General features: G+C 39.5%; 1 protein-coding gene across 6 annotated transcripts in view; it reads right to left on the bottom strand.

The window, feature by feature from the left end:
- The window catches only part of DGKB (diacylglycerol kinase beta), a 255,173-nt gene that overhangs the window by 167,795 nt on the left and 66,097 nt on the right, over nt 1-21,281 (bottom strand). For 5 of the 6 annotated variants that reach the window (XM_083468107.1, XM_083468109.1, XM_083468105.1 and 2 more), the window contains 5 exons: nt 12,754-12,871; nt 9,668-9,756; nt 9,000-9,116; nt 7,739-7,837; nt 162-194 (listed from right to left, as the gene is read on the bottom strand). In XM_083468107.1, the coding sequence (XP_083324233.1) occupies nt 162-194; nt 7,739-7,837; nt 9,000-9,116; nt 9,668-9,756; nt 12,754-12,871 (456 nt within the window). The remainder of the gene's footprint in view (nt 1-161; nt 195-7,738; nt 7,838-8,999; nt 9,117-9,667; nt 9,757-12,753; nt 12,872-21,281) is intronic. The other variant, XM_083468110.1, reaches the window with a different exon arrangement.

Raw genomic sequence — 21,281 nt, forward strand, 5'->3', positions numbered from 1 at the left:
TTATTTTAATATGTAATGTGCAGGTCTTCTGCTTTTTGGAGTGCTGCAAGAAATGCAGTCTGTCATAACTACTATGCCAGCCCCAAAATGTACTTTAAGGCAGGAAGTCAAGACACCAAACAACTTTTATTTGCATCTGTGAACACTTTTATATTACGCACCTCAGGAAGCGAAACTCCTAAAGGAGGTAGAGTCTGTTGGAGAAAAACAGTTTCAGCTACAATATTAATATTAATTAAAGACAATTCCTGCAAAGAAAATTTGAATGTGTGGCCATTTTGTTGAGCTAGTAAAGCAGTTTTCCATTACAAGTCAAGTCATCACAGCAAAGTAATGTGGATGTATCGTGTTTGTATAAAAAAACTCACAAATAAGATAAAGATAATTAACAAAAACCAAACCTTAAAAGCAATAAGAAACATCACCATACAATCCAAGAGATCAGCATAAAGCAAAAACTCATCATAAAACGGCTTCTAGAACAAAAATATTATCACTGCTCACTTGAAAATGGGAAGAGATGGTGGTTGGCAGATATCCCCAGGTAGTAAGGTTGGTGCCGCCACTAAAAATGCCCTGCCTCTCATATCAGACAACTGAGGATGGTTTGGTCAGTCTATTTCCAGTCTGTGTTGGCTTTGTATAGCTTCATGTATAAGTCCTTTCCATCCTCTCACTGCACTAATCTATTTTTATTAATCCTGAGACCTCCAGGCATAGGGTGGTATATAAATTCAATAAATAATAATAATAATAATAATAATAATAATAATAATAATAATAATCCATACAAAAATTATGTGTAAAAAAAGTCAATCTATACTGAAACTTGCAAATGAATTCCTCAAGCATCGCTACCAGTAACTGAATCCTTGCTAGTGACTAGCCAGAGGGGATCTCAGAGTGATCATAGGGCTCAGTAAGGTTTACATGGACAGAATTGGTCCTGGTTTACCCTAATACTTTAAATTTAACATTGAACAAGTTGTGTTTGAATACCTTGTGTGTAAAATGCATTTCTTCATAAGGGATAGTAACACTGCTTCCATAAAAGCAATTATACCAAGCCTCAAGAGTGATTAGCCACTTCCAAGATTCAATCACAAAGATTCCCTCCTGCACCTTTCATTGAACAGAAGGTCAAGGGTCAAGGGTGCTGCTATATTATTTCAGGCTTTCAAACAATCTGTCCACATCCTCAGGTAGTATAAGCTAAAGCATATTCGTAATAAGTGACCAGACTCTATTTTTACAGTTCCTTATGGACTCTTATAACTTCCCATTCTTCTTTCAACCTTTAACAACACAGGCCAAAACACTTTGCTTCCCTTTTATTCTTTCCAAATAGTGTCCTGTCATCAGAGGTACATCTAGGAAATTTTAGACTCTAGGCCCCAGTAGAACCCAGTATGCCCACTGTCGATTTGCAAGCCCCCTCCATAGAGGCTGGCCCCTCTCACTGTCCTCGGAGCTTGCTTACCAGTAACCTCCTCTGGCTGATATCCAGACAGACCAGGGAGATTTTGACACCCACATGGCTGCTGACACTGAACCTGCTTGCCTCATCATATCTGGCTTCAGGGTAGTCATTGGGGGCCCTGGACTTTGGCCCCAAAACATAGCCTTAGCTACATCACTGACTGCTATACATAATTATTAGAACTCTTCGATTCACTGCATTGTTGTGTAATGTGAAAGTTCTGGAGAACCTAAGAGTAAGAGTTAGCAAACATGATGATTTGTGAACCTGCATATCCACTTCTATCAAACTGCATTTGTTAAGGTCACCATCCTCCAACACGAATGATCATGGAAGTTATTTATGAGGTGCTATCATACCTGCTTAAGATGGAAAGAGCTACTAGGAGACTCAGGACCAGCAAGGAGCCATGCCCATGGTACTCACAGAAGTTTGTATGACCAAACCACAGGGAACACAAGTTCCCACATCTCTTCAGTGACTTATGAATCAGCCCTCACCTCAGTGCCTCATAGCAGTTTACGCTTCTACCATCGAGTCAGTGCCCTGACAGCATACCAGCTACATGTGCAGCACAGATCATTATATCACAATCTCTGTCAAAGTGTTGGTTCCCTTTTGCCCAGGACACTTGATGCTTACAGAGTTGACAACCCTAGGTAAAATTCAGGATGAGTGAATAGTGCCAGCTACAATTTATCATCCTCTTCATTCCCAACACAGAGCTGAGAGGAGCTTGAACAATGGTAGTTAATTGAAAAATGCATCTTCCTCTGGGGGGCAGTTATTAATTTCAATCTGACATGAAAAAGAAACAAAAAATAGTTCTTGCTGTAGATAAGAACACTCTTATCCTTCAGTTTTTGCAGTTTTTGGGATGAAGGAGAAAGGGATTTTGTGTGGTTTCAATCTTGCATTCATTGTGTGTTGTGCAACACTACAACTGTATATTTAATCTGCTTAGATAGAGGTTGAGTGCTCAAAGTGAACTCTTTTCAGCGCAGAGACAATGTTTCACAGCAAATGGTGTGTGTTTTAAATGCTCTATCTATCCATCTATCTGTCTATCTAGTAAGCTCACAACTTACATTTAACTTGTACATATTCAGCTTTATGTGCTTGGCAAATTTGGAAAGGAGGTAGGCCTCTGGGGAAAATGAGTTTTGCAATCCCACCTGCTATTGCACCCCATGTGCTCTGACTATATGAGATTTTTGCTTTAGGTGCAATCCTAAATTGTGGGCTTACAAAAACAAAAAAACAACAACCCCTAACTTTTAAAATATTTAATTGATAGTAAATAAACAAAAAACAATGGATGGTGTACTGCTCAAATCTCCAGTAATCAGGAGTAACAGTTGTCCTATTATTACAGTATTATTTGCAGGTGGAGAGAGAGAGAGGTTCACATCTTTGTCGTTTGTTAAATGGACAGCTACCATTTATAATACAGAGCAGGAAAGTATTAGCAATCTGTTACTGATTCTATTCAGAAAATAGTACTGTTACAAATTGGTAAAAAGTTGAGAAAGTATGTATCGAAAGACTGCAACTGCATGCATTTATGTTGCATATGCGGAATTATATAAAATAAGTCATAGTAAGGGCAGAGATATTTTTTCTTCTTGCATACAACCACCTCATGCCAATACTCTGCTTCTAACCTTGTTATAATCTAATTCTATTGTAATACAAAAGCTAGGATTAAATTGAGTTAAAGGTTTCCTTAAACTCACTGCCCGTCAACCTCATCATGAACTTTCATTATGTGCATGCAATTAATTGGATCCAATGAACAATTTCAGAACTGAGTTATAGTCTCCCCCATACCATATAATTAGAATATAATTACCCACAGGATATCAGAAGGATGCAAAACCTTTCTTCTAAATGCACCCTCATTAGGAAACAAATCTCAGTGTACATTTATTTGATCAGTGTGAATTAATTAACATGTTACAGAAATAAGAGGGCAGCTATAAACTGATTCTGGCATCTATTAAGACTACTGTGAGATCTACATGCACAGATTGTAACTGAAATCATTTACTTTCAGTCACAAAGATCACCATAAAATATATCAATGCACACAGGTACAGAGTTCCTCTTGAATAATGTCTGCAAAGGTAAAAAGTTTTCCTGTTTTAGTATTCCTTCTGGGAGACTCAGAAGTATTACTCTGTTTTGGATGGTTGGAGTGAAGATGAGCAAGGCTAAGATGTACTCCAGAGTTTATTAAACTTTATTTTATATGGAAGACCACAACATTCTGGATAAGACAGGAATGTCAAGAAAAGAGAAATATCAAAATTCCTGGACTATATCTTCACTCCATGCTCCAAAAAGCAATAGAAACTGGAGATCACACAGACTAAAAGTTAAACACTGTTCATAAATATGAGCAATGGAGAGATAATAAAATAAAATGCAGCAAGAACAAACCTAAAATGTTGTATGTAAAATGAAAATCCAAATGCACAAAAATAAGATGCATTAGCAACTGGCCACACAGTAACTGCCAGGAAGTATTTTAAAAATTTCCATGGGCTCAGGAGCTTTAAAGAACAATGATTTCCAAGACTTCTTAGACCTGGAATACTGCTGTTGCAGCATTTTCTTTGACAAAGAGAGGAAGGAGACAGGGAGAGAGGCAAACTTAGGTGGACAGATAGACAAACACCTTACTGATGCCATTCACCTCCCAAAAAGAGTACATTTTGGAGAATGAAGAGAGTGGCAGGAAAAAAAGGAGGGCTGACTGGTGTCAAGGACAGGCAGGGATCTGAAGAATCTGTGGCAAAGGAAAGGGACAAGGGGAGTGACCCAGGAGAGGGGACCAATGATTTATGGGGTGTCACACCACCTGCAAGGCAAGAGCTGGGGTAGGAGGGAGAGTCGGGACAGTCTGAGGCAGGGGAAGGTGTGCAGAATGTGGTGGAGGAAGAAGGGATGGGTCAGGTGATGGATGGGTCAGTAGATTCCCCACCTTCCCTTGCACCACTGCCTCCTAGAACCAGGAGAGACTTGAAAAGGAAGAGCAGCGAAGACTTCCATGCAGGAGGAGTCTCAGGTTGCAGGCATGCAACCTGTCAGAGGAGGGTATATAAGCAGGCAGAGGGAAGAGTCCCCCACTGTTGTTGCAACTGCTCCATTGGGCCCAGACCTGTGGACAGGTGTCTAGGGGTTAGAAGTGTGTGTGCATGTGGAGCACCATGGAAGCTGCTGTAAGTGTTTCTCTTGCCAATAAAAAGTTAACAATTACACATGTGCCTTCCTGATCTGGGATGAGTCATGACAGCCAGCAATCTAAGCCAATACTGGGGCACATCCAAATTTGGAAGGACCTGGGCCCACCATGTTTTGAGGTGAGGCTATTCATGATAATGTGGTGTCCTTAAAAAGGGGGGTGGGGTGAGGAAAGCGACCAGAATTTGTCATGGCAAAGTGCATCAGACAATCCAGCATGAAATCCTATTTTCTGTGAGTGATATTTATTATGGGAGACAAGTTTACCTAGTACTGTTATTGCATTTTTTCTTGAAGGGTTGGTTCAATCACCAAGCATGTTGTACAATAAAAAGGAAATACAATGATGAGTATCTACACATGTCTACATACATGGGACAGACAATGTAGTAAGTTATGGTGCTATGGGATAAGCCACAATATTAAAGGTATATTGGAACTCAGTTGTTTAGCTTCTTCATTAGCATAATTTTATTCACATAGAAAACTGACCAGTAAGATCATTACTTCAAGTTCTCTTATCTGCAGACTCTCACAATGTTACTAGACTGTGAATGAAAGATCCTAAGATCAAGAAAGAGTTCCACAGCAACAATGTAAAAGTATTATCTCTCCTACGTTATAGGAAAACAAAACAAAACACAACAAAACCTTCATACTTGAACCAAACAAACACATACTGCTAAACCAAGATTAAAAGCTGAATTTCCTACTGTGAAAAAACATATTGTGCAGATTTGGCCATTTCTTAAAATTCATAGATCCAAGCTGGTGAACGGATCCTTTTCCACAATGATGAACAGAATTATGATGTCACTGTAAAGGCATATTAAATGCTGCTCCAAATACAGAGAAAACGTAACAGGCATTCAGAATTTCCTAGTGCCTCCAAAAGGTTTCATCCATTAAGTTCCAACCACAGATGCCCAACTCAAAATCCTTGAGACCTAAAAGAGGCAGTATAGCTCTGGATATCAGTTTGCTGGGGACAAACAGGGAAACTGCATTCTCTCATGTTCTGCTTGTAAGGTTCCCAGAGTAATTTTGTTGGTCTTTATTGGAAACAGAATGCTGAATGAGGCAGAAGCGAGTGACCTGCCCACACCCAAAAACCAGGCAGAGATGGAGTCAGAAGCCCCAAATGCCAACTCTCTCAAATACTTTCCTCCACCAATGTAGAGGTTCTTGGACTACAACTCCTATCATTCCTGACCACTGGCCAAGCTGACTTGTGCTGATGGTAGTTGGAGTCCAGCAACACCTGGAGGAAACCACATCGACTACCCTGGTTAAATATTATGAGAATGAGCTAAAGCAAAACTTAAGTCTTGCATGTTCCCCCACCCGCCTTCCATTTTAGATTAACTGGAAATTTAGCGGCCATCTAAGCCCTAAACTTTAAGGTGAACTATAGCTGAAAGAATACAGCATCACGAGCCATGGTTTGAAGCTGGATAAACAAATCATAGTAAAGATTAACCACAGTTTGTCCAGGTGTGGATGAAGTGGCAAGTTGTAGTTAATCTAAAGCGGAAGCTTCTAAACTCATCATGGCTGTGCCAGAGAAGGATGGAGTGGGGGGGGGGGGGAGCACACAAGATTAAGGCTCTCTGTGGCTTTCTCCCATAATGCTACAGATGTAACATTTAGTGTTACATCTAAACCAGCCCTAAAGGAAGAAAAGCAATTGTATCATCAACAAAGCAAGGGGGGGGGACACATTATAGTACTTCTTTACCCAGTGCACAGTTAACTTATAGAAGTCACTGCTGCAGGTTATCAACAGAAAAACAGCCCAAGAATGCTACCCATTCTAATTTACCATCCAATTTTCATTAAAAAAAAATCAGTAAAGGAAAAGCCATTGTTTAGAGAAAATAGTGGCATAAAGTTTGAATTTTGCAAATCTTAGATTTCTTATTACTGTAGTTTTGCAACATCACTTTTTTAAAACACTGAAGCCTATTTAAAGAAAAACAGTTGTATTTGGAAAGACCACTGTTAACATAATTTATGGTTAAAGAAATGCTGAGCTGGGTGCCACTGTAGTTCTTTAAATTTCGAAGAATGTACCCTATTTAGAAGAGTACACAGTTTTTCAGGTTATTGTATTTTAAAAACATGATCACACCTAACATGGCTCTGGAGTGCAAAATCAAAGGCTGCTGCCTGCACAAATTTCAGAAGTCAGATTCAGGCTAGGCATTGACAGATCCCCAGTTATGTGGCGTCATGAGCACCAGAGTCATACAAGATTATTTTGCTTCCTCTGTTAGTACTACTCCCAAGGCCCCCATCCTACAAATACCTGTATAATCACACATACATTTTTCCAGGAGTGTTCAATAGACATCATCGCTCAAATCAAACAAGTTTTTTTTTCCCTCCAGGTGGAGGGGAGTGCAACAGGGGTACAGAGTTTGCACAACTCTATTGAAATATAAGCTTTGAAGGTCCGTCTCCAAAGCTCTTTGTAGCACTCTTCACAGAGCATCTGTATTGCCATTTTCATTGAGTAATTATATTTGTAGACAGGTAATTTACTGCTCAGTCTAGCAGCATAAAACATATAATGTTGATGCATTGCTTGCTGCAAGGCCAAGGCCATCATTCTAGGTAACCTCCGGTGGAGATCAGAGCCCTTAGCATTGCAGATATATAACGTGCATCCCAAGCAAAATGTGCCCATAAGAATAACTTCATTATTCTGGGAAGCTAGATCTATAAAAGAAGTAGGATGTGCAAGTATTTGGCCTATACAATTTCTGGTAAATTCAGGATGACTAAATGATAAAACCACAATCAGTTTCAATTACAGCATACATTCTAGAAGACATTCAGTAGTATGAAGGAAGAGGGAAATACAACGTACTATCATTAGTGAGTTAGCATTTTGTTTAGATTGTGCTGTCAGAACAAGGCTGTAGTAACAGCAGCCTTGAAGCTCTCCCATAGCCTTAAGATGCCTTTAATGCAGAAGAGCTCTTTTGAAATGGATGAACAAGAACTTACCAATACTACAGGGCAGATAGATGTGGGTGGTAGAATATGATCCTTCAGAGCACCACAATCACATTCAGGCTTGAGGTGTGATGCACATTTGTTATGCAGCTATGAGAGAGAGAGAAAAAAATCTATCATTAAGAATATAAATGTCATAGGAGTCAGTCGATGTGAGTGTGCTGAAATACACCGAGCTGTTATGATGTAAAAAACAATAATAATTAAACACAATAGACTTTGAAGGTGACCAATTTTAGATAAAAGTACAAAACTCAAATATAACATGAATAAGTAGCACTGAAACTGATTTCACAGAGAAAGCTTGACTTAGTAAATATATATGTAAAAATCATGTTACTAACTTTGAAAAAGTTAACCAACTGAAAAAGATGATACTTACAAAGTAACAGCAAAATAACAATGATCTGTTACAATCAAATAACCTTTGAAACTTGGTAACAGAGAATCTTATGACACTTGAAAGTCTAACAAGATTTTTTAAGGCATAAACTTTCATGGACTAAAGTCCTCCTTCATCGGATACATGAAGTGTTATCCCAAGTTACCGGTAAGACGTGTTTTTGCTGCAACAAACTAACACAGCTGGGTCTCTGGAAATTAGACTTTTACTGAACAATCCTAGCCATGTCTACTCAGAAATAAATCCTTATTGAATTCAACAGCGCTTACTCCCAAAGATTAGAATTGCAGCCTAAGCAAAGAAGTACTATCAGTGCAATCCTTAAAAAAATTGGTCAAAATAAAATTCTACTGGGTTCAATGGGACTGACTCCCTGGTTCAGTGCGGCAGAATTACAGGTTACATATTTCCTCCAAGTACTGAAGCTTTATTGTGGGTGTCTTTTGCTCACCCCATAATCTAAAACTTGTCACACTAATTCCCTGCCTTAGTGGCAAGGCCACTTTTACCATAATTAACGCACACTTAAGCCATTCTACAACCAATGAGGTTGATTTGGATTCTCAACCAATCTACTTAAATTGGCTCTCCCCCAATCTCTTCTGAGGCACAATTCAGCATTCACACTCTATTGACTTGCATGCAGACCAGTTGTGCATTTTAAGTGTTCTAGATTCTCAAATGTACACAAAGGCAGACCCAGGTGAGAGTAAGGACCCCACTCTTTGGTGCTAGCTTTTTCCCAGTCCCTTCAGCCACAGCCTCAGGGAGCACATGTGCCCAGTAGAAAATGCTGTGGTATCTCAGCCTGCAAAATCACAACCACTATTATCACTCGAAGGCACTCACTGTGACTTGGCACCAGACGCAATGCAGCCCAGTCAATCCTTGGTAACATTTTACAGTTTTGTGGCACTTATCACATTTGGTTGGACAATTCCCTTCTACCCAGAAGTGATGCATGACCTAGGAAAGAAAAGTGCAGCCGTAAGTAAAATATTTCATTTCTTTACTTTTTAAAAAGACACTTTCAAAAGAGTCACTTCTCTACCAAAGCATGCAAAGCAACATTAAACTATTAAGAGGAACTACATACAGATTAAACTGAACAATTAATATCCTTAAGTCAATAAATATTGAAGAGCAAGCAAGCAGGCCACAAAAACAATAAAAAACAACAAAACCATCAATCCAAAGTCTTGTAAAATTGCAAGGTTTTGACCCGGGACCTAAATAGCTTTGATGAAATCACCTTCAAAAAGCTGCTTGGGGAGGGTATTCCACATAGGAGATGCTGTCACTGACTAGGCCTCGCTACTGTCCTCACAGGGTGAGGGAGTACCCAAAAAACAGGCTTAGAAAATTACCTTATAAGATCAGGCAGGTTTGTATGAAAGGAGCCTGTCCTCTAAGTACCTTGGTTCCTACGCTGTTTAGGGTGTTAACATGTAAACCAGCACTTTGAATTGACGTTGGAAACCCACCAAAACACAGTGAAGACAATAATGGTGGCTCACCTCAGTACTCTTTTTGGATTTCACATATGTTTTGATGCAAGAAGCTGGTGCTCTCGAAACGCAACGTTCATGGACTGTGTACTTACAAACTGAAAACGCAACAATGTTGTTATTGACACAATTTTGTAGAAACCTATTTTGAATAACTAAGCTTATCAAAAGGCAATTCATTATTTGTATCAGGAGCATGGAAATCCAAATCTAGCAATTTGCATTGAAGCAAAAAAAGCCCATATAATAAAGGAAATACTGCTTAATATCAGTAACATCATGGGAGGAGTGTTTCTAGGACTAAGGTGAAATGGTTATTTTTTGCTGTTGGATGCTGCATGTTGTTTATGTAATCTTGTAATTCAATATTTATAGTATTGAAATGTGGTACTTTGTGTGTTACTATATTTTAAGTCTGCTATGTTATTACAAAATTGTTTTTGTGGTGTTTGTAAGAAATTATTTCCTGCTTGTTGTAAGCAGCAATCAATGTTTTTTGTGGGTGTTTTTTGTGGGTGTTAAAAGCAGCATACAAATAAAATGAACGAATGAATAACAAGTATGGTCAATGTAAGAATCTAAGACTACTCAATGGTTGAGCAAGAAACGCTTAACTGAATCAGCCCTTGCTAAAATGTCAACAATCGTCCCTAAATTGAAGGAGGGGCAGATACTGAAGACAAATTGATGCCTGCCAAATGTGTTTGTGTCATTGCCAAGAAGGAAATAGCTATATTTTACCAACTATAGGCATGAGAGCAGCTGGCAAACCCAAATGCAAAAAGCAGCAAGTTTATGTTATTCCCTATATTGATTTATCAACCTTGGGTAGTCTTCTTTCCGGATAGAAATCGTTATAAATCTGTTCATTCTATCACGCACAACGTTCAATGATCATTCACCTTGCCAATTTCCATTCCCCAGAAAAGCTTCTGTTGCAAGATCTCCCCTCTTGCCCTTCATCGCTTTTCTGCACTTTGTAGCCTTTATTGGTACAAGAAAGCCTAAGTGGTTTCATGGAATACTGACTCAAGAGTGGAATCAAATTGATGCTCTTGTGCTCATGGAAGCATTTTGATCCATTGGATGTCTCTGCTAAAACAGGAGAGGGATGAACTTTCTGCCTATTCCCTGCTACCCACTGGAGCTCCCATATCACCCAACACTTAGTTCTGGAAGGCCTTCCAACCCTCTGGAGCCAATCTCAGGGGCTCTGGAGGCTGCAGGGGGAGAGAGAAGCTTCCTTCTCCTTTTGTTAGCAGCGGCCATCTTGTGAGCACAAGGGCATCAAATGGATTCCAAACTTGATATTTTTGTGGTGACTGAGCAGTTAACATTACCACTATGAGGAGGACTAATGCTAACTTCAGTAGTCAAAAGCTCACCCACATTCAAAACAAAAGCACCATTTATTCCAGGTTTTATCTTCAAGGGTAGCCGTGTACAATGCTTTCTGACCACTTCTTTTGCACTTATTACGGACATCCAATGGGAGGGCCAGCTATAAATCACATATACTGCAGGGAGCAACTTGATTGGCCACAGAGGGTTGTGCGGCCCCAAATGTATCCTCCAGAACCCTGCCCCCCCTTCTGCAAACCACTCTTTAATGAAAAGAAGCAGCAATGCTTTTAAAATATCAAGAGATGCAAATGCCAGGCTGTGTATCCCTAACCAGTGATGGGTGCAGAAGCATATGAGCAGGTTTATTAATATGTGCTTAACAAGATAATTTGTTAAAAAAAGAAAACTGAAGCTCAACATGGATAGCATACCCAATCAATGATGGGCTTAATCCATGTAGTGCCGTCATTTTATTGGACACCAGAAAAGACTGGTGGGAAACAGTCAGAAACGTAGTTGGAAAGCGTGAGTGCCTCTTTTGACAGATACCGTTATACACAGAGGATGACTAAAGAAGAATGTGAATAACTATTTACAAACATATTAGGAGATGAGTGACAAGAACAGAAAAGGGGAGGACAAAAAACCTTATAGCTAGGCACCTTGTAGCTAGGATAAATGAGGCATAATCAAGGTAAATCAAGGCAAACAGTATGGATTGTAGACAAAGGTGTCCATCTACAAAATACTATCAAGATGAGGGGCTCAAAATCCAGGCTGAATAATTTTATTTTCTAAATTGGGCTTGAGTCTCCCAAAGAAAGGCATGGGCAGTTGCTATCAGAGGCACATGCTCTTCTTTGACTTGCCCTGGACTAGAGCAATCCTCTCTTAGCAGAAGCATTGGTATACAATGTAACATAAAGCAGGAAGCAGTTGTGAGTTTTACCCTCTGAGAGTGACTGGCAAACCATCTTCTCCAGATGCAAAATTATCTTGTCCTTGGAGAAGAAGCCATTTTCTAACATAATACTACACCATGGTTTAAGATTACAAGAACTAGCCACTGCAAGTATAGAGCATGCATCCTTCTCTATATTCCACGTAAAATAAGTTTCTGCTTCTATTTTTTATTAACCGTTGTTTAGTATGTCATCCAAAAAAGTCATAGGTTATCTTAACTTGGAGTAGTTTAATCAAGCCAACTTTATACACAATGGTTTGAAGATGTCTTTTGTTTCAACAAACCATAGCTAATTTAAACTACAATTTGTCCAGGTTCAGACAATATGACAGTATTTTATATTATATGCAGATTATTTTTATTATTATTTGACTTTATATACCGCCCTGTAGCTGGAGTTCTCAGGGCAGTTTTTATATTCTAATTTTATATTATAAAATCCATATAAAGTAGAAGCAAAAGTTTCCAAACTTCTCCTTGCAGCTGTGACAAAGGAGGTGCCCAAGAACTGCAGTCACTCATTCTTAAGAATCCTAGGACACCCACACCATGATTTAGTATTAGTTTTATTTGGTTTGTTGTCTCAAAAGTTACCTTGAATTTTTGGAAAGTATAGATAGATTCCACCTTATAAAGAGAGTCTCATATGTTTGTCTCTTTTTCTACACTTTGGCATTCTACACCTGAAAATTCTTGATCTAATGAAAATCCGTGTCCTGATTAGGATGGTGAACAGGGCTGGATCTCGTTCAGAGCACAATCAGAGCTAAACGGGATGTATACTCACATGAGCAGGAGAGGCCCTGTTTGCCTACTCCTATAAGCATGTTCAAGCAAAGATTGCAATAGGCAGGTTTGTTGAAGTGTTTCAGCCTCCATACATGCTGCCCATCATCCTTCACATTCTGCAGAAGACATAAAAAGAAATGGATTTCATTTAATGGCATAAACAGTGAAACCCATAAGTGCCAATAAAAAATTGAAATTGACTCAAGAACATAAAAGACAATCTGCTTCTTCATTTATTAATTTGCAAGAGATCAAAACACAATTCTTTCAAACAGACATGTGCTGATATGGTAACAAGAGGTTTGGGGGTTGGGTTTTTAAGCTCAGAGTTGTATTTCCAGAACCTTTTTACCTATGGCTAAGACTGTAATACAACCCTTTCAAGTTCATAAAATGAATATTTGCCCAAGTAACATGTATACAACCTTTCCTGCAGTGTTATTGTGTCTGGAATGATATACATTTATTTAATTATTTTGCATGCATAGATTTCTTCTCCAGCTAGGGCTGTGAACACATAGAGCCCTTGCTATGCCAAGGCATTTTCCTTTAATCATCTTTTCCTATGCTTGGCTTTCAGTTCATGAAAGATTATCACTAGATAAACGCATCTGAATTCAGACTAAACCAAAAGTTTCACACAGAGACACTGAACTGGTCATCAGCAAGAAGCCCCCCCCCCCCCCCCCGCAAAGGAAAGGGGAACAGATATCTCAAATATATTTATTTTAAAAAAATATCATAAAATGCATAATTAAGAGATATTTATAGTTGCACAGCAGTTTTAATTTTTGCCATTTATTCAAAAGAATGGTCATTACATGTGATTTCGCCTCCATTGGAACAGAACATATGGAGCGACTTAGCTGGCATTTTCCTTATCAGAGAAACAAACAAGTCTTGAATGTGGGTGTTCTGCCAATTAAAATACTTGAGTTACAGGCTGCAACTGATCCACAGATCCCATTACATAAATACAGTGCACTTTGGGAAAATAACATATTAGATTTTTGCTCTGGTTTACTGCCAAATATCAGCCACCTTAGCTGTTACATATAATTATGTGTAATTGTAACTTAAATAATTTCTAGAATGGAAAAGTCATGTTGTTATATCACCACCATAAATGAGATTTAAAATAAAATACGTAGGACTACGTTGAGCAATTCTCACAAGTCACTCACCAACTTCCTTTTATCCATACCAAATTCTTAGGACCCACCCTATCCTCTTGACTGTCATTTGTTTTAACTTATTTTTAATATTGCGCTTTCAATTGTTGTAGTCCACCCTTGAACCTCATGGTGACAGGCAAAAAAAGGAAGGAAGAAGACTTAGCAACAGTTAAGATTTCACTCAGAAGGAGAGGTTCGAACAAAAGAAGACTGGCTTTTGAAAATGATGGAGTATGTGGAACTGGCAAGATTAACAGCAAAGATTAGAAACCAAAATGACAAAAAATTCCTTGAGGACTGGAAACTTTTTATTGAGTATTTAAAGAACTACTATAGCAATATGAAAACGTGAGCAGGATTTGAAATATGCGCAACAGAGTGAATTATTAAGCTAAGTAGATTAAATTGAATGAGGTGAATAGTATAGGCAAAATATGCAGCATTTAAGGATCAGTATGGAAACCATGGATGGGGAGAATGGGAAGTCAGTTGATAAAGTAACTTATGGTTTATGTTAAAATTTGAAAGTTTTTTTTTCTTTGTAAAAAAATATTTTTTTAAAAAAATAAGATTTCACCCATTTTTCTGTTCCGTATTTCTATTTGTAGTTGTCAGCTCTCTCTCCCTCTTTCCAGTTTTCCACATGTAGTAATTCTGATTTGTGTATCTTTACTTAATCACGGTCTTAACTATGGTTTCCATGTCATAAACACCAGCTTGGATCAAAGTGCTAAGGTATCAGACTTCCGGGGTGGCGCCACCGGCAATGGCGGACTCCCTCTGAACCGGAGGGACCAGCTCCGCAAGAAACGGGTCTTTTCCGCTGCGGTGTAGCGGGGACCCTTCTGGAAATCACAGGCGGATGAAGCCTGTGACCGTGGGACTCGGCGGGCACCCTTAGCGCCCCCCAACCCACAAAGGAACCCACAAACGGGCTCTGAAGTGAAGAGGGGGAAGTGGCGCGGTGCTGTGAGTTTACTGCTTTTTCTGTGGAGCGAAGCCGCATAGCCGTTGCCAGAGAGCGCTGCCTTTTTCCTGGGACAATTTGGCATCTAAAATAACCAACCGTGAGTACTGGAACAGTAAATATTTGGACTTCAGATAAGAATTGGCGAAATTAGAAGGAATTTGGACTTTAAAACTAGCCCTAATTTGGTACTGAAACGGGAAGGATAAACAGGAGGTCACCCTTCCGTTTCTTTGTAGTTAGAACAAAGCAAAGACAATACAAACTAGAGCCTTAAAAATTATTTTCAAAGGATCGACTTTCATCATTTTAAATCGCTGAACCCCTCTTCGGCAGCAGGTGAAGAAGGGGGATTTTTCCTGAGCCGTTTAAACCTCCAGAAGTGAAGTTAAAGCAAAGTAATTTTCCACCGTCCTGACCCTGGAGCGGGGTGTCAGATTTGATGTTTGAAGCTCATTGACCAGAAATAAATGTCTTGACAAATAGTTAAAAGAAGAGAAACATTGTGACTCCATTGTTTCCTTTCGTCTTTCAAGAGAACAAATATGGACAAAATATCTTTAAAAAGAAACTTTGTTGTTATTGTTTCTAAGGAAAAGAACTACCAGAAGCCTTCCCCCTAGAGGGGAACTGGGAGATTGTAACTAAACCCTGGGAACTTGCAGCTGTTATTGATTACAACTGTGGGAAAGAATTTGTGACCTTGTAGGACAATGCCTTCAGAAGCACTGTTGGGTGCTTTCTGTAAAATAAGTGCCCTATTGGATCAGCTAAGTCAGAAGATGGATTTTATGACTAATGCAGCCAGAACCTTTGAACAGATAGTGGGAAATCATATGGAGCCCACCGAGGAACCAAAACAGATGCGTGCCATGACAGAACAACTGAAAGAAGAGGACTTTGCTGAACCTTGGGCACCAGGGATGGAGGGACTTTTGGCCCAGCAAGAAAATGAGTTTTTGGATTTGACAAATGAACTTGGGAAAAACCAGATTCTGAAAGATAAAGTTTGGCTGGAAATGGGGGGTTGGACTGACCCCCCTATGCAGGGATGTTTGGACTTTCAGAATCTGGCAATGGGCCGTCAGAGGTTTGGAGTTGTTGGGACTTACCTTGGAGGGAATTGGAAACATGTTTACTACTTGAAACATGTTTTAAAATACCACATGGAGTTTAGTCTGGACTATGAGAAAGGGGCTATGTCGAAAAGGGTCAAAAACACTATCAAGCTGGAGTTCCCACGAGTGAAAGGAAAATATGAAGAAGAACTGCGGAAGGGACATGGAAGAGATTTGATGGCCTCGGATATAAGAGCACCAGGTTAAATGGGCCAGACTAATTGGGACAAAAAGGACTGACAATCCCGGGACTGGGGGGAGGGGACGCTGGAAGAAGATTGGATTGTTTTTATTCTCTTTTTTTTATTGTCAGAAATGGTTTTATGAAAGTTGCAAAAATGTTGAAACGAAATTACTAGGCTCTTGTAAGAATGTTTAAAGAATTAGGTAAAAAGGTAATGGTTATGAGAAGTTGGTATAAATAAGATTTAAATTTTAAGTTTTAAGGTTTAATATAAGATAAGATGAAAATAGAGCAAGGTAATGTATAGACAGAACACTATGAATTATGGAAAGGATTTGCTGTGACAATTTATCAATCAAGATACAAGAGATGGGAGGAGGAGGAGGTCATGGAAAGAAGGTAATGAAAGTGGAGAATTTGAAAAGGATGGTCTTATTTTTTCTTTTTTATTTCTGTTTTTGTCTTCTTTTTTCTTTTCTTTTTTCTGTAATTTTGTCTTTTTCTTTTCGTTGTGATTTTAAAAATCCTTTTTTCAATAAATATTTTTTTAAAAAAACAACAACAACAAAGTGCTAAGGTATCTGTGCATGGACTGCAGGTGGTGAACACGGGGCCAAGGGAAAAACTCACTTCCCATAGACTTCAGTACTATCAGTACTAACACTAAAAATGGGTACAAATGGAAGAAAAATGGGTTACACTATTTCACTAGTTGTGTGCCTCACTGTCTGTAAAGCTGATTGAATTCTGCAAAGAGGTTGGACAGCTAAAACAATTTCCCCTGGGTTCTGGTTGCTTCAGAATATTTAGTCTTCTAGCCATGCTGTTTTTAGTTGCTTCTTTTTGCTGTTGTTTTTGAGAACTGGTTTTTGTTTTACTGATGGTTATTTTATGTTGTACCCTGCCCTGGCATAAGTACCAATGAAAGGCAGCATATAAAAAATTAAAGAAAAATAAACTTGGCATATGTGCTGTGGAATTGGTAAGGCAGTTTCCCCTCTCTCCGCCCTTATTGTATTCTTATTTAGTGTGTATGCATCAGAGAAAAGGGAATGAGAAAATCCTTTTAGCAATGTCCCATAATAGAGAAAAATTAAAATCCAACAGGGTGGGAAAAACCATTCTAGGTTATACAGAAACTCTTAGTTTCGTCTTTGCTCAAGAGTATGAACTTTGCAACAAAGCGGTTTCTGAAATAGTTTCCAAAAAGAATTAAAGTTACTCCCTCCTGTGGAAATACAAAGAACAGCAATAAAGCTTCCTTCAAGCAAGTCTTTCTCCAGAAAACAGGATTTCATACTTAAACCTCACTAAATCTCACTGTGTCAGAGTATGTGTAGAAATATCCTACAATTTGTTGACGTACTTTCCAGACTTTTAAGATAGTCATAGATAGTCTTCCATATTACACTCATTTTAAAACTGGAATAAAAGAACACATTCTGCCTAAGCTGAATGAGGGATTCCAAAGTTTTCAATAGTATTTATAAGCATCAGATATATTGTGCATTCTTGTATAAATTTGAATATATACCCTGCAAAGAAAGTTCAAACTATGCACCCTTCTTGCAAAGTGTACCAGTGGAGGTACAATGGAGGTTTGAATTGAGATAATCACTCTGACATCAATCTTACTTATCTGCTTGTGGACCAATTCAGCAATAACTCTCTATACTTTGAATGTAAATTTTCATCAGCCACATATTTATTTACTTATTCATTCATATATTTATTTTTTAAAAGGTTAATTTTAAAACTCAGTAGGCTCATAGGACTTATAGTATTGCATGTTACAAGGACACCTGTTACGAAGCTTTTAAAAATCACATTTTGGATGACACAGGAAAAGCAATTGCAGTGCAACTCTGACATCTAGTGCCAGGGAAAGAGAACACAAATTACAGAGGCTGAGCACACTCCAAAAAGTAGTTCTTTTATAGCTAGGCATGGTGTCGTTTTTTTACCAAACCAATTCATCTTGGCTGTGAGTCCTGGAAGACCTGCTCCCTGCCTTGCAGACATTTTCCCACCTGGCCTGGGAGGGTAGGGCCCTGACTGACTCCAGCTACAAAAGCTGAACAGATCCTTGGGCTCAAGTATTTGTTTAGAGAGTTTTGTTGGGCAGAGGATTGTTGCTGTTATTGATATTATTTTTGCACCTTTATTTTAGATCTTATGATTAATGTGGATATTGTTCAGTTTGTCGATTTTTTGATGTTTTATTTATTGTTCATGACTACTTTTGTTATGGTGGAATAAAGTATTTTTTCATGCTGTAAGCTGCCTTAAGCATGGCTTGAACCAGTGGTCCCCCTTTTTTTCAGGGGGTACTCAAGAGTACGCAGTACCAGCACCTCTTTTTGTTGTTCTTAAAGTGTGGCACTTATTGCAACAACTTCATGGTGGCAGCAGTGATGGGTTGCCAAAAGTGAGAGCTTGTCCCCTTTCTCATCACTGATGCTCCTGTGTCAGTTTACCAACGCAGAGAAAGCAACAGTGTTGTGAGGGCTGGCTGAATGGCCGTTTGAGGAGGAAGAGGACCAGCAGAGATGTGGGGAGGATAATTTTTCACTCAAGGCTCAGGCGACTTCAGTGGCAAAGTAGTGCCTTTAGCCAGCCTTGGCTGGTGCGTCAGCTGCCAAGCTAGCAGTTCAAAAGCACACTAGTGCAAGTAGATAAATAGGTACCACTGCAGCAGGAAGGTAAACGGTGTTTCTGTGCGCTCCGGTTTCCGTCACGCTGTCCCGTTGTGGCAAAAGCGGTTTAGTCATTCTGGCCACATGACCCAGAAAGCTGTCTGTGGACAAACGCCAGCTCTCTCGGCCTGAAAACGAGCGCCACAACCCCATAGTCACCTTTGACTGGACTTAACCGTCCAGGGGTCCTTTACCTTTTTTTAACTTAACCTCAAAGATATGCTATTGTAATCAGTTCTGTGGAATTGCCTTTCAAGACTGGTTGGAAGGTCAACGTGGTGCAGAATTCTGCGGCCTGTTTTTCGGGTGTTAGCTACCAACAACACTTTCATTCATTGGGAGAATGGCACTTGCTGAAGGTATGCAACCAAACTATTTTCAGGGTTATACTATTAAGCACATAAGGTCCTAAAGAACCTGGGACCAAAGTATTTTTAAAACAGCCTTATTTCTCACATCCCTGCCCTCATTGCAATCTGTTGCTGAAGCGAGTGTGACTAGGCCTGGCGTCTTCAACAAGAAATTAGGCATTTAGTGCAGTTGCACCAGGCGTAAGGGAACTTTTTCCCTAATGAAATGAAGATGGCACCATCTGTAATGCGTTTTGTACACCAACTTGGATATTTCAACAAGCGTTATTAAACTGATTTAGTTTTTTCATAACCTTCTTGTCACATGACCCATTCTGCACTTGTTTGTTTCATGTCTCCTGTGCTGTTTTATTCATCACATTGCTTTGGTTTTAACTGAGATTTTGTATCTCATGTTGATATATTTTTATATGTGTTTTCAAGGGAGGAAACACATATAGGGAGGTTTTCAAGGGAGGAAACACATATAAGGAGGAGGATTCAGAGTTCTGAAAAATGGCCTGAGTAAGGTGAACTGGGTAGAAATCATCCGGCTATATAGTATGTATCTTTCTTTTAAAAAGTATGCATAGTTCAAAAATTGTGAACAGGAACAAAGAAGAGCCATTTCTGAAAAAGTGACCTGTCACTGATGTGGAGAAGGGCACGTAATAAATTAACAATGGTAATAACAAGGAGAAGGAAGAGGCACACTAAGAAAATGATTGGTGTACATCTGAGGTCTCCAGCCTTTTTGCTCCAAGGGCACTTGGAAAATCTAAGAAGCTGTCAGGGGCGCCACAAAATACCCATTTCACAGAAGAAAGATTGGGAGAGGTTCTGAGTGGCACTAAAGAAATAACCTCTGCAAGAAGCAAGTAAAACAGGGGTCAGCAAACTTTTTCAGCAGGGGGCCGGTCCACTGTCCCTGACCTTGTGGGGGCCCAGAGTATATCTGAGGGGGGATGAACGAATTCCTATGCCCCACAAATAACCCAGAGATGCATTTTAAATAAACCCAGAAATGCATTTTACATTCTACTCATGTAAAAACATGCTGATTCCCGGACCATCCACGGGCCAGATTTAGAAGGCGATTGGGCCGGATCCAGCCCCCGGGCCTTAGTTTGCCCACCCCTGAAGTAAAACATGACCAGAAAGTAGGCAATGTCCCCCTGCCAAACACAAACACAAAGTTAAAAAATTAAAAATCAGGAGGGGGAGCTTTAGGCAGATGCCACGGGGTTGTTTTGAAGACAGAGTGGTGCCCATCAGCAAAACATTAGGGGTTCATATCCCCCCAGCTGTACTTCAGGTTGAGAACTGAGAATCATATTGTAATAACAATAACAATAAAAAAGAAAAATATGGTGTCAGGGAACTGCCATCGGAAGGAAGGGAGGTGGAAGGGCTCACACAGGTGGGGAGAGACTCAGCAGCTGAAGAGGGAACCAGTAGGGGGAGAGGAGCTGAGCTGAGGGAAAGTGAGCTGGAGGGATGGCTCAGAGACACTTCCAGCGAGAACAGTGGGGAGGTTTCAGGACCTCCTGTAGGGACACCCACTCCTCGCCGGAAACTGTCACGCAGAGAGTCCAGAAGACGTGTTTCCGTTAAGGAGCTTTTATGTTGGAAGAGATTTTGAAAGCAACCACTTTCGGAATCTGCCAGCGACTGAGGGAGCCATGTTTAAGGGGCTCCGTTACAGACAGAGGTTTGCAAACTTGATCAAACTCTGAGGGACTTGGATTTTACGCACAAGCAGCTCATCGTCCCATCACATATGGAAGTAAATTGGGCCACATATAAGGATTTAGTAAAGGAGAAAGAGGACAAATTGGTATTAAAAAACTACGAGGAAATAAAACAACACCTAACAGGTTGGATCCAATACCATCAATTACATGAAGTGTTTAGGGCAGACAAGAAGAAAGACTTCTCTAAAGAACTCTCATTATTAGATAAAGTGTTGTTACAAAATAAGGTTAAAATAATCTCTAAAACCTATGATACATTATTGGAGTGGGAAGTCAATGACG

The sequence above is a fragment of the Podarcis liolepis genome, assembly GCF_965112155.1.
Source record: "Podarcis liolepis genome assembly, chromosome: 12".
In the NCBI taxonomy this organism is placed as follows: domain Eukaryota; kingdom Metazoa; phylum Chordata; class Lepidosauria; order Squamata; family Lacertidae; genus Podarcis; species Podarcis liolepis.